Source organism: Lottia gigantea, assembly GCF_000327385.1.
Source record: "Lottia gigantea unplaced genomic scaffold LOTGIsca_140, whole genome shotgun sequence".
Lineage (NCBI taxonomy): Eukaryota > Metazoa > Mollusca > Gastropoda > Lottiidae > Lottia > Lottia gigantea.
The window spans coordinates 145,494-160,815 of NW_008707618.1; the positions used below are offsets into that span (position 1 = coordinate 145,494).

Consider the following 15,322-nt stretch of genomic DNA (forward strand, 5'->3'; position numbering starts at 1 on the left):
AATGCCTTCCTAAAAATTTGATTGCGCCCCCCCCCCCCCCGCCCCAAAAAATTGCCCCAAAAAAAACGTCCGACCCATTACTCATATCATCACTGCACACTATAACTAAACATCTCACGCGGCGAAATCATCGAACGCACGACTTTGGGTCTAGCGTGAGGTTGTTATCCACCTTTATTGAGTAGCAAAAAAAAAAGCAAAATGAAATGAAATGAATGGAATTTTCCTTCATACTTTTCTGCAGCAAAAAATCATTGTGCGCACAACAGAGACAGACCTAGCGCACATAATAATTTCGTCGGTATTAAAACAATGGTAATTGTTTCGTATTTAGGGGTAGGCCTTAAAGGCCAATACGAATTAATTTATAAGGACACTTAAAGTTAATACCAATAAAATAAACGTAAGATCAAACCAAAACGATTTTGGTGCCTATATTATGGGGCCAAAAACATTTGTTTCCGAAGCAATTATAGCAATAGCGGTATGAATATTCAAGTATTTTTCCTTCTTGATTGTCAAGATTGTTCAAAAACCAAAATATCAACTGCCAAATGGATTTTGACTTGTCAAGTCAAAATCCATTTGGAAGTTGATATTTTGGTTTTTGAACAATCTAGACAATCAAGACTAGACAATTTACTCTACACTTTGAATTTGACATTTCTCGAGTGAAATTATGTAGGCACGTACCTGATTTATATACTACACACGCAAGAGTATGGTGGACCTCAAATCAATAGGTTGAAGGTTTAAGCGCTAACATTTCGAAAAGCCTGACGATGGGGTCTCGTGCCACACTCGGAACTGTCAACAGTTCCAGTGAATATTTTACTTTCACTTGCCTGGTCTTAGGTGTTTCACGAATTTAATTCAACAATTATCAGTTTTGAAGAATAAAGCAGTTCGGAGTGACACACGCGTTTGCCATTCTGGTAATTTTGTTTGGTAAGTTACTTTCATACTTCTTTCATACCGGGGTATGAATGAAGGAATTTTAAATTTAATAATGTTTAATTCTTTCGATCTGTGTTTTGCAAGCTAAATGAGCTTTACAGAATGTAATGTGTATAATACTACACAGTTTACATACATGGGTGATTTGAATTTTATTCTGCTTATTAACAATATTGGTATTAAAGTAAGTTTATTAATTGTTTTGGTTTTATTATTTGAAAAAGTGATAGTAACAGTCCGATGCTCCATCTTAGTTGAATATTCCACCCCTCCCTGCAATCCACCACACCCATTCCCCCATTGCTCCTCCGAATATATCACTTGCCACCCCCCCCCCCTCCCCCCCCCCACCTTCAATTACACGCCTGACTTAAAAAAACTCAATTTGCTGCAGCGTCTCACCATTTTAGTCACTAACCTTGTTTTATTTTGTTTTTTTTTATTTTGATTTGACCAATGTACTTGTTGCTATGCTTTATTGATGCAAAATTAGTGCCAAAACTGTAGAGTTTTTGTATACGAGCTAAAAATTGAAATTTTCAAGAACAACGACAATAACTCATACTTTTTATTTTTCGAATTTTCCGAATTTCAATAGCAATAGTGATAACAAACACTCGCACCAAGTTTCATCTATATCCGCCAAGAACTGCGCCCCCTAGAGTGTTTACGAGCAATTGTGGGCGAAAGGACGGACGGACATGGGTGACGGCAATATTCGCCCGCCCCCCATTTCATGTGGGCGTATTAAAATGTATATTGTTATGGTACTGAAATATATACTGTTGTAAAAATGAGTTATATCCCCTTAAATGCTATTTCCATTACGGTTTTTTTCTCTATTGGTTTAGGCGTAATTTGAAAAAAATTGTCGTAAAATAACGCGTGTTAATGAAAATTAATTATAAATCTAAAACATAATTGAGGGTATCCAGAACAGAATACGCCTGCTCTTAGATATATTCCTGAAAAAAAAGCCCAAAACTAATTGCCATAAGCAATAACCGCCCCGCAGAGGAAGTAAGCAATCCATTTTAAACAATCCGAAACCAAGAATAGTGCATATTTATTTGTTTAGTTTAGTTACGGCTATCTTTTAAATAATCCACCATTTCCGATTATTCCTGCAAAGTGAATAACTTCAGGCCATTCTATACAATCCTACTATCTCACCAAACTTAGTGACGACGACAGTGACTATTTCTAAGCCAATATGAGTATTTGCTTGCATAGTTACGCCATATTGTCGAATTAATGTTAATAAGACCAATAAAACTTCAGACTGCGGCTTTACCAAACTGTAGAGGAACTAAATGTCGGATCTTCATTCTTAAACTTTTCACGTTCTGACCATAGAACTCTCTTACAATTATAGGCTGACCAGATAAAGTAATCTGGAATAATAAATCTAAATTAACCAAAAGGTCTAGTAAAACAATTTATTCACAATATAAGGTATGATATATCGAATCCCAATTTTTGCATATAGCTGGTCCGAGTTTTCCGACTCTTACCAGCCTCTGACAGATAAGTCGGCAGCACCAGGGTATACAATTCAACAAGGTTTGGACCGTCTTATAACATACCAAGATAACCATTAGCATGCTAAATATTGAGAAGGGTTATAAGGACTACTTTTTTTTTAACATGATTAAATAGTATTCCAGAATGTACATATTTACCCCCACAAAGTAGAAACATCGGCATTATCTTATCTTACTTGAACAACGAATTAAATGTAACCTTTGCAAAATTATGAATGGAAAACGTTCTCATTTTACTCTGGAATTCATTACCTCAAGTACTTTAACAATCTAACAATATAGAGATTGAAAAGGAAATTAGAATCATTATATTATGTAATAATGTTATCTATGAAGTTAAGGCATTCGATTGACTTAAACATGTTTAACATTAATGTGCATAAATGCAAAAAAAAATATTATGATGTATATCCCCCAATAATAAGTATCAAAAGACAGATACTAGTAATGGCCACCACTAAAATAAGATAAAATCGATAGAAAAAACAATCATAAATTTTGGCAAGGTCGACCCAAGTATACTTATCAAATGGGTGATCGCATTTCCACGCCATTTCTGTTGGGGGACGGGAGTCTTTAAATGGTGAATTTCCTCTGAAGGAAACTTCGTCAACATTCATGGGATGAATTCGTTCTTTTGACACACCCTTCTGAATACGATTCTGGTGTTCATGTTCGTAGTTTATGTTATATCCAGTAACTTTTAACATTAATCCAAGTATCAGTTTTTGTATCCACGGTGGAATGGGTTTGGTAGCCGGTTGGTGGAACAGATACAGACTGACAACACCCAATAAAACAGACAGAGCACCAACCATCAGTATCAAACTCAAATAAATACCTGTAAAAGAAGACTTACAACTGAAGATGTTGCACTAGAAATTGTTTGTGATATTTGTACATGGTAATTTAAAAAAAAGGTAAGCGAATGAAAAAGGAGAAGTGTTAAAGGTTGTAAGGTTGGAAGGTTGTTTTTATGTGTATCGGGGACACTGATATCATCAATTTGCACCATTCCAATTTTCAGTCAGTCTGTGACTCTCGCTAAAAGCAACCGTTTTGTGACATCACTACCTGCTATTGATAATATATTACGAATTCAAGTAGTTAAAACGTATAGTTTAAGAGGAATTGCAGGAACCAAAGACGTCTGATTTAAAATTCTAATGATGCGAATCAATCGATCCCCTACTCACATTTCTTCAGAATTAAATGTTCCTTGTGGTGAATCTCATCTTGGGAAAGCGCCAGACAACACTCACAAGGATATCGAGATTATTACAGTACTGTCGTGGTATTGTCAGATTGTATATGTAAGCATGGTGGATTGAAAATGGTCACAGATCAGTATAAATACATATCAAGGTATAATACGTCATCAGATAGGGCGATGGGGTATATGAAAAAGAAACTTACTCAGAATGGATACATGATGTGATGTTGAAGGCATGTTATCAGATATTAGAGTTAACAAAACAGCATAGGCCAGGAGAAGGGTAAGAGCATATGAAATCTTTTCACCAGAGTCGTGAGGCAGCAGAAATATCAATAGACTGAGGAACGACGTGACCATAATTGGAAGTATCACATTCAAAACATAAAACGTGGCTCGACGTCGTAGTTTGAGGATAAATTCCAATTGAGAAAAAATTTCGTCGCCGTCAATTAACTGGTTGGTGTCCAATCGAGTGCTCACTAAATCCCATTCTCCGTTCACCTTATAATCCTCCAAGTTGATCTCTTCAGCCATGTGTTTGAGTTCCACTTCATCAATAGTATAGGCCCAGCTGACGAGCTCCACGTAACACTCCTGGACATCAAAAGGGTAGTAGGTGGTGAGAATTTCACAATGGGTAGAATAGATGGCAGGAGGCTCCCATATTATTTCTCCAGTGTATTTGGTTCGTAGCAGTATATTGTCATCAGCTATCATACTCATGGTTCCAACCCTAAAACACATAGAAACTAATAGTTCATATTCGTGTGTAACAGTTTTGTCATCATTGCACATGGCCCGAGCTTTCCGAATAGTTTTCAATAGTGTTACAGTTTTTCAAGCAAGCCCTCCAGATCAAGCCAAGGGTTCAGCAGAGAGAAACAGACAAATATCAAGAGTAAGAGTTAAATTGCTGATATGCGAAGAAAACTGCGCGTGTTGTTACAAACATAGGTATATTGTACTTGAGTTTAAGACATAAAACCACACCGTAGAAAGCAACGCAATTGGATTGTCGACAAAAAAAACAAAATGTTTGATTTGAGCTTTGGTCGGTTCATGTCAGTTCATAATTCGTAGAATGGATACCCACAAAATTCGAAATATACAAAAGTCTATGCTTTGTCAAAAATGCTATCAGTTTTAATCTGTTTACCGTCACATTGTAAAGAACAATAACCAGAAAGCGAGCCTTTTTGTTAAAGAGCTTAAGAGCGATTTGTTCATATTGATAAAATGATAAATTTCATTTGATAATTTTATTAATCTTTTATTAGTGTTTTAAATCAATAGAATAACATATATTATTTACAATTATGAAAGAGATAAGATTGGACCAAATAACAGCAGTGGATTTCGTCAAGATTTTATTTAAGTTTTCACAAAGAAAGAAGCTTCCAAGCAAACACAAAGCGGAATACAACGTTTGCATAACTTTTTAACCGACATTCGAAATATCAAAGCTACAACGAAATGCTTTTCTTAAAGTGCATGTAGTCTAAATTGTTATTATCACTTAACCAACTAATAAAAGTCATTCACAAAATGCTCTTAATAAGGCTCGAGAATAAGAATGTAGTAAGTGGTGTCCGTAAGATTGATAGTGATCTATAGAACTTTGAAGTAAAAAATTCTATCTTTCATAATACTTACTTATTGCTACCAACCCTGAAAGAGGTAAAACTTTCTCAGACATAATAAAGATTATCTAGTCGTGATTGTATGCCTATTCCTGCCGACACGCCTAGAAGTTGGAAGTCAGTCAATTGTTGTTGTTTTTTTTTAGTTATGACCTTGAGAGTTTTTTTTACCTTGCATTTCCTCAAAAAATTAAACTGCTATACTTTTTTGTATCTAAAACCACTGGGGTGGTCTTGGCCCACTATCTATTTCATAAAGCCTTTGTGCATTTATATGATGTTTTTTATGAATACTGTTAGGTTTCGATAGAAAGGTAGTTTTTTTCTAGACATGTGAGTTTAAAGTTGACGATGAAAATGTCTTGAGTTATAACCCCTGATTGAATAAAAACGCGTGAATATTAGCTTATTAGCTGGCTTACTATTATGATAAACGCTATAGGTTTTCGTCTGATTGGAATGGGATTCTGATGTGACTGTGATACATTATAGCTGGGATTAACTTGACTTTGGTAGATTTCAGAGAAGGTGTGACGTGTTTACCACCGGCAATTTTGATAATCATAAAGTCCAATCCCACATCTATATCAGAGTACCTTTTTCATATTTTGTGTAATGGCGAGTCGAATAGTATCTAATAAGAACAACCTGAAAGGGAGTTTTCTGTAATGGTAATAGTGTTAAGAAAGAATTCTGTCTGATCTCAAATATATATTATGATACCAATGCCAATAATTCTTATACCATATCCATATTCCAAATTTTATGATCAACCGTCCATCAAATAAAAAAAATCACCTTATGACTGGGAATGAAAGATATTGAAGTAGATAGCACCACCAAGGCAAAAATACTTACGAATTGTCGATAAAAAGCAATGGTCTCCATAACGTTTTCTCAGTTTCAAACATATAATTAATTCCACCATAGTCGCTTTTATTCCAGGACAATCTTGTATCATTCCATTTCTGAAAATATTGATGATAAATTTTTATACGTCCACATCGAATTGTGGACAGAGAAACAGCTTTTATTCGATCTTGATGAAACCTAGTATGCGTGTATTATATTGATAAGATAATCGAAAGAAAGGTTTCAGAGTTATTGCCCTTGACTTAGTACAAACGCATGAAATTTGGCTTGATAGAGTCTACAGTTTTTATCTGATCTCTATTAAACTTTGTTTGCATGTATATATTGATGAGATCTCAGTCCAGTTCGAAATAAGTTATAAACGGATGAACATTGAGACATTGTTCATGTTTGAATTTGATGATAATTTGATGAACTGTCTATAAATATTTTCAAGATTATTTGAAAAATCAGTGTTAAGCCACTGAAGACTTTGCTGTCATTTCTGACAGCTGGTAGTGGGGCTATATTACCTTATCCCCAAGCTATCTTAATTTGATTCGTACAACCTTCGATCATTAACATCGTACAACATTTAATCGTGAATAAAATTAATTTCATGCACATCGTCCCTTTCTTCATACACATTGCACATCGTCCACATTTCTTCATGCACATTGCACATCGTTCAAATTTCTCCATAAACATCGCCCAACAGCTGTTCATGAGCATCGTCCATGATCATCTTTCAATATTTGTCCATGAATATTATAATCCAACATATTATGTACATGAACATAAAAATCGTCTAACATTTGATCGTGGGCATCGTCAAACATAAATGTCCACGAATATCGGCCAACATTTAATAATGAGAATTTGATCATGAACACCGTCCAGCAGGATATTGAAATTCGTGGTCGTCACGTCAAATGTTACGGTCATGCACATCGCCCTCATTTAATTTCATACACATCTTCCAACATTTGTACATGAACATAGTTCATCATTTGCTGATTACTATTTTTCATTAACATCGTTCAACAGTTGTTCATAAATATTGTTCAACATTTAATGAACATCGTCAATTTAATCGTGAACATCGCGAAAAATTAGCATTAGATGTAAAAATCGTGGTACAATTGATTATACTAGTAATGTTGATGAAACTAGTACAAACAAAATGCAGAAATTGTTAACAAAATTAATCTATTGACTAAGTTGATATATTGTTCACGTTAATCCATTATTAATAAAGCATATTAAATATTAATATAAAAATGTTAATTCTTGTCATCATGGTCGAATATTTATTTGTTTAAGTCAATCATTCACAATATAAATCGTATTCATTCCACGACAATGTGGTAATTCTCTACAGTTTCCGTAAAGCTGAATCTGTCTCGGTATTGAACGGTAGATTTTATTGGCATTTCACAATAATTTGTCATGGGATAGTAATAAAGCGACCACATGAATATTATCCCCAGGTTTAATGCCTTTAAGAAATAGTTTTGACTCTTATGTTTGCATGTAATGATAAATAATGACTCATGATTCATTTTATTATCAATTTAGATTCATGTCTTATAACTTATTTAGACCTTAACAACCAGCCTCTGATCTTTGAACGACCCGAATTGCGTGATTAAGTAACAATCAATCCTACAAGATTGCAATAAGACGCCTCATTTTGAATTCAGCTTCGACATTTGCCCCTACATTGAGTCAGTCTGCCTCCTATGTGTATCCCCAGTCTCAAGAGGCTGGAGCCGCCACTGGTTTTGGCCATTATTGACTTCCATAAATAAACCATCTCGTGTTTTTTATTGTTGGTTTAAGTGCTTTTTGTTCCAAGAATGATGCGTTGGCATTTCAGATACTAAGTTCATAATATCAAGGGTCACAAAGTACACTGTCGTGGTGATTTGTTTTAGACAGAGTAGAATATTGACTTCATTTCCTGTCCATTCATTATTTTCATAAAACTACTGTTGAATCAATTATATCAATTAAGAATAACATCTTTGTTGTTAAATAACTCCCATGTGAAATCAAGTTATAACATTGAATCTCAATTTTCAGAAGACAATTGTATCACCGACTTTCTATTGAAAGTTAAATTCGGCATCAGAAACTGTACGTATATTAACGATGTATTAACTCTAGTAAATCTGTCACTCATGGTGGATGAATGGCGAAGTAATTAACGGTTATTTCCGGTCCTGCATAACAATAAATCATTGTGTATATACATGACAATGTAAATTAATAATTGGAGACGTATACTGTTGTAGATAACTGTCCAAAGTCCAACACAATGTCATGGTCAAGCTCAATGGCGTTATCAGTAGCCTGATACATGGTCAGGGTTCACCTAGTATAATCACATAAAAATGTATCTCATCCTAGTGCGTACATTTTAAGTTTGATTTAACCAAATTTATTATCTCCCAATCAATTTATTCTGTAAACATCTTATGAATTTTCACTCTTTACTGATTCAAAGTTGATCCATAAATGTCAAGATTCCAAACTGTATTCTTCGCACACCTGATGCATCTTCTTACCCCCACAAAGAAAGTCGAATACTTCGACTAAATGTTGTGGATCTTTTGAACAATCTTTATGTTTGGGTTCGTGATTTTTTCTGCAATTGACCCCACTTGTCATCCTTGGTCTGAAGAGAATGTTATGAGTTATTGCCCTTGAATGAGGAAAAACGATACAAAATTTGTTTGTGAACACAAATAGTGACTACAGTTTTATCTGATTGTAATTTGATTACTTACAGTGGTCAACCATCCAGTTAGTTCTAAAGTCTGTGTCTTCGTAGTCTGAAACGAAACACAATCCACATTAGGCAAAAGAAACATCAATTCTAAAAATACTGGAAAAATCATCCTTAGTCAACTAATTTAGATTTAACATTCTACTAGTCCTTTTTGTTGCCTTAAAGTTCAGTTTACATTTGTGTTTAAATTGAAGTGGTTTGCCGAAACGCAGTCTGCAAAATTGAAATTGGACCCAGTTGCTGAAAAGTCTCGTCAAAATCATGATGCACGTGATATCGTGGACGGTATGGGTATAAAAGACAATTATAACCGTGAGGCTTACATTCGTCATTTCGATTATCAGCCATGCCAAGATTATGAAGGAATGAGAGACAACAAGCGATCGGAAGACTGCAAGGAGGACAGAGTGCAGAGGTTGTTGCAAATGCATTAAATGTCAACGTCAGAGCGATACATCGTTTGCAACATCTCTACAATACCACCAACACCACCAACGACCCTCCGCGTAGTGGTCGTCCTAGAGTTACCACACGCAGACAAGATCGGTAAGGAGCGTTAGCCACCTTCTCATATATATATATACTATTATAGAGAGAGTCGACTATTGATAGAAACAGATGCCTGTGTCCAAGCATCATGGTTTGGGGTCGAATTGGAATTAACCAGAGAGTGGGGCCTGCCCACACTGCCAGCTGTTCCACCAAATATGAGTTGCTTAGTGGCATCAAAGAGTGATGTTTATTTTCGGTAAATGTTAATAATCTTCTGATTCGTTATAAAGATATGATGATAAACAATGGTCCTCTCCCCGTCTGTCATTGATTGATGAAATTGGAAACGTCAATTTTCTAAGACATGTTAGTTGAGAGATATTTCTTAAAACAAGGGTTTGTTTTTTGGTGTTTTTTTTTTATTGAGAAACACTTTTTCTTACCAGTTCATTTAAAGTCAGAATGTTCAGTCTGACGTAAACATCCACCTTCTCTGCTGGTCTTATTTTATCAGTATAGTTGGAATTAGTGATTAGGTTCTGTCTCAATAGAAGTTCATTAGCAATGAAGGCTTCCGTAGAACCACAAGCTGGAATGGTAAATTATCAGAAAAGTATTAGCAACTTTAATTTATCATACAGATCATTCATATTAGATAGAACTAACGTCTGCATACAAATCATTTAAATCAACAATTTGTTAGCTTCATTAGCTTTGACCTTCAAAAATTCAAAGCAATGTGGACCTTCAATAATTCACTAGCATTTTGGACTAGCATTTTGGACCTTTAATACTTACCTAGCATTGTGGGCCTTCAATAATTCACTATCATTTTGGACTAGCATTTTGGACCTTCAATAATTCACTAGCATTGTGGACCTTCATTAATTCACTCGCATTTTCGACTTCAATAATGCACTTGCATTTGAATTTTTCAACAAGGTTTCCCCTGTAAGTGGTGCAGGTTAGAGGGCTGACAGTGCAATTGTGTCTAACTGGTTTATCAAAGAGCTCTGGGATACCGTGTCTTCAAGTTAGAATGAATACTGAGCTAATATAGTACATCATTATTAAACTGATTCATTTTTTTACCATCATTAATTCACTAGCATTTTCGACCTTCAATAATTCACTAGCATTTTCGACCTTTAATAATTCACTAACATTTTCGACCTTCAATAATGCACTTGCATATGAATTTTTCAACAAGGTTTCCCCTGTAAGTGGTGCAGGTTAGAGGGCTGACAGGGAAATTGTGTCTAACTGGTTTATCAAAGAGCTCTGGGATACAGTGTCTTCAAGTTAGAATGAATAATGAGCTAATATAGTACATCATTATTAAACTGATTAAGGTTTATGAATTGTTTTATCTGAGAATCTATAATATTCACATGTTTAATGATTTATGTGTGTCATACTAAAGAGCAGTTTGACACTATGTTAAGTGTTAACAGAAATGTGAAAATTTACACTGAAATAACACATCATCCATTGTATGAATGATTATCGACTTTTTCAAAAATGTGTACATCATGCCCCCTATATTTTTGTTGTTGCTTTTCATTTAGATATTACGGCATGTGTCAGTGATTAGAATACAGAAATAATCATTAGCCTAATAGGTAATTATCAGCCAATTATACTAGTAGTAAAATGTTTATGTTGTCGTTTACAGTATCATGAGGTATTTTTATGTATATATTATAAAGATGTTTTGATTTTGTAGGGTCGTTAGTATCATTGGCTCAACTGATTGAACTGGGTTCCGCGGAGTGGGTTGGGGCCCCTCCTCTAGGAAATTTATTTTTATCATAAGCTCCCCTGTATTTTTTCTGTGTATGGGAGTCCGTGTAGTTGAACCACTGGTTTATGCAAAAAATTATTTGATGTCCAAAATCATGTTCGAAATGTTTTAGTTTTGTCATATTCGTAACACAAAAAACAACAATATTGTCATTCAGGACTTTTTTTCCGAGGATTTTAAAGTATGTGACAGAAAGACTTCTTTTAGTTTACCACCGAAAATATGAAAAATCTGTTACATATTGTAAAAAAACTGATCAAGTCAATTTTAAAGTCTTAGAATAACCAAAAAATTTAAGAATTTTAAACTTGGCGAATGAGAGCCAGTAGATGTACCTTGTGTCATAAATAACATAACAGGAACCTTATATAATCCGATAAATCCAAAAAACTTAGTAATTATCCATAAATATGCAATTTATCAAGATATAGCGTTTTTCAATAATTACTTATTTTTATGCATTTTCCAATTTTCCAGATTTTACAGGGATTTTGTTGTAACTTTATGACACCAGGTAAGCTAAGTGATGAATATATACTCATATTGACCTTTTCGGGAACTTAAATTGTATGTTCATTCTAAGACGTAGTATCAGTTTAACTTAAGATTATTGATATCTTTTTAGAATGCTACGGAAGGTAATTATTTTATTTTTTATTTTTTTCTAAAAATTTAAATGATATTTCATGTTAATTTTGTTGAAGAAAAGTATTTTTTTCGGGCATTTGTCAGAATATTATATATATATATATATATATATAGCCTAGCGTATGTTCGTAGTTGATGAAAGTATTTCACAGACTATTAAAGTATACAAACTTTCTTACCTTTACGTAAAATAGCGAAAACAACCAAGCTTGACAACATTTTCCTCGCACACTTCAAGTCCGAATCCCATATGTCATTAACAAAATGAATGTGTTCGACATGATCTCCCTTGAGAGTTAATCCAAATCTTATGGATTAACGACCAGACCTATTTATATATTGTTTAAATCCTGTTACCATTGAGTTCTATATTACCAATAAGTGATTTATTTCTTATTGTCTTATAACAATATATTCGCGGTATGGAAATTACCGATTTTTATGTTGTTATTGAAAACGTTCTAGAAAATAGTACTGCTAGTCGGAGAATGACTTTTATTCTATATATATGAATAAGAATCTTTTACCACATTATACGAAGTAAGACAGTATAAAAACTAAGCGACTTGTCTTATTAAAGATGTGATATTGTCTATAAAAAGATGCAGCTGTTTGTCACACATTATGTTATTATGTTGATATTCATCACAAGAGGAGATCTTTTATACCTGCACTATTACGTTTTAAATTGTGTTTGCAATTTTTAAAAAAAAATGATAAAGAGACACTTCACTTATATTTAGGCATAAATGAAATCATCTCCTCTCAGGAAAATTTATATAACTTAAATCAAAGGTACTTCCATGTGTAATTTTGCTCCTTTTAAATCCTTCATGCCAAAGACATTTTTTCGTGTTCCAGTAAAGCCTGTTCTTCCAATGGAATTAGTTTCCGCACTAAATCCTATATTGATTGACTATACGCTTATAATATCGTCATGACGTCGTAAGTCTCACAATTTTTTAAATATCAAACAATGTTTCAAAAAACGTTTTCCATTTCTAGCTTAATACAAAGTCCCGATATAGTGTATTGTGAAAGAATTCCAAACTTGTTATGTTCATCTAGGACACTGATATCATTTACTTGCAACATTATAATATTCAGTCAGACATCTGTGGCTCTTGAACAAACGATCTGTGAAATTCCACTAGCGCAATATATCACGGTAATGAATGAGAGCCATTGTTTGGTATTATGCCCAAATTTTCATGTGGTCAAGTGAGTCTAATAGTTCCAACATTAAAGGGATTTTAAAGAGGTTTTCTAACTTTTTATGTGTATCGGGGACATTGATAGCATCAATTTGCATCTTTCCAATGGTGTAACAAATTTACAAAACTCCTTTACAATCCCTTGAAAGGCATCGTGTCCAAACCATATCCCCATTCGTCATACTATAAGACCGTGTCAAAACCCGTATTCGTGATACGATGCTTTAAAGGTTGGTCGTTGGTAACTATAAATTTTCGCAAATAAAATCATTAAAAAGATAAAAACTTTGTGTTCCAAATGATAATGAAAGACATAATAATTTATTAGTTATCGATATTCACAATAAACAAAAATTGCTTTGTCTGAATTAACCATCGAAGAATGTAAAGCGATGGACTAAATTCACGTCGATGTTACAATCATGCCACATACTAGTGGTATAATGCCGGGAGTAATGAAGCTCGCCCAGGAATACACAACGCATACGAGGAGAATTTAGCTTTATGGTAAACTGCCGAGTATTACCGATTGGAATTTCCAATAGATAGTATCTTAATTAGTAGCTTAAGCAATAGCAACGTCATATAAGCTTAAGCATTTGTATAAAAACTGCAATGGCCCGATAGACAGAAAGAAAAAAAAAGAAGAAAACCTCTTTACAACCACTTTCAAGAATGTGGCTTGTTATGAAATAGATAAATATTTGCGCACGTTAATTTATATTACAAGCAAATCATATGATTTGACTGATATTATTATACATAGAGTCAACCTTTATCTTACAAACGTAATGATGTTATAAAACAGCATTTATATTTCCCTCTTTTTTTATGCTATAACAACACGACATATTGTTGAGTCGTGTGAGTCAAATGAATTTGTGATGCACTTTTTCTCACATTTGACATTTTAGTCAGGTCAAGGTACATCTTAAAGAGATATAGTCAACTAACCAACATAGTGAACATTTATTTAACAAAACTTTCATTTTTTCTGAAAGAATGTGCAGGCAGTTATTGGGATTTTTACCCGCATAATTATTGATGACATGCAGGACGTAGTTTTTTTTCTTAAAGGGACGGAATCGCCATTCATGGGGGATGATCGGGTTCTTGAATATAATATGAAAATAGTCTTCATTATTACTAATAATGTACGAACATAGCATAATTCCTTTAAAAACACCTCACATTGAAAATTTCACTTTCTATTTTCTATATAATCTCTTTTTATCTATGACAGAGTCTCGAGAAGAGACAAGTCGTCTGATTATTGATTAGCTAATAACTAAAAAATTATGTTTCTTTGACTAAGGTACGATTGGTCAGACGGATGGTGAATCTGCCCCTTTATTAGTAATGCATAGGTGATAGGTTATTGACCTCTATCAACTTACAGTAAAGCAACTGTTTAGAATATTTTATCCCTTGAAAGGAATAATAAGCAGGTTCTCAAGCCAACTACAAGGTTGAGGAACAGCTTGAAGCTGCTATGATGTATTGTTTACGTGTCCATTGCCACATTTTCTAAACATAATACTTTAAGTATAGTCACAAACAGTGGGTTTTGAGTGAGAGGAATAAAAAAACTCAACAAGAAACCAAGGCAAATAAGTAGATGAATAAATGTAAGCGTGTGTAGTAAACGTATGGCAGGTAAATGTATCACTGGTAAACGTATGACTGTAAACGTAATACTGTAAAAGCATGACAGAAAACAGATGACTGTAAATGTATCACTATAAATGCATAAATGCAAACTTATTAAATATGTACGCAAACTCAAACGCAAACCTGATAAATAAACGCAAATCATATCCAAATCTTTAGGGTGTTAAGTTTGAGTCTAAAGGAACATGTGAGCAGAAAGTTCGATTTGAATAGGATTTGTTTTGGTCCGCTTTTTTTTTATCGAGTTTGCGATTGAGTATGCGTACACATGTAATCGCAGCTTTACTAGTATATACACTAGATATAACTAGTTCACTGGTACATTTTTGGCTGTAAACGTGTAAATGTAAACGTAAACTATGACTCTGAAGGTATTGTAACTATTGATTGTACATGTATGGCTGTAAACATATGACTTTAAACATTTGACTGTCAATATGTGAATTGAAACCAAATAATCATAATTATCCTATAAACTTTTAATTAACAT

General features: G+C 33.9%; 1 protein-coding gene across 1 annotated transcript; it reads right to left on the reverse strand.

Annotated features, from left to right (window-relative positions):
* Positions 1 to 3,879: 3,879 nt before the first annotated feature.
* On the reverse strand, positions 3,880 to 6,328 carry LOTGIDRAFT_139818 (hypothetical protein; the record flags this gene model as incomplete). Its single annotated transcript, XM_009049874.1, has 2 exons — positions 3,880 to 4,450; positions 6,216 to 6,328. Coding segments are annotated over 2 exons (684 nt in total), but the record flags the coding sequence as incomplete, so codon positions are not given.
* Between the last annotated feature and the right edge of the window lie 8,994 nt (positions 6,329 to 15,322).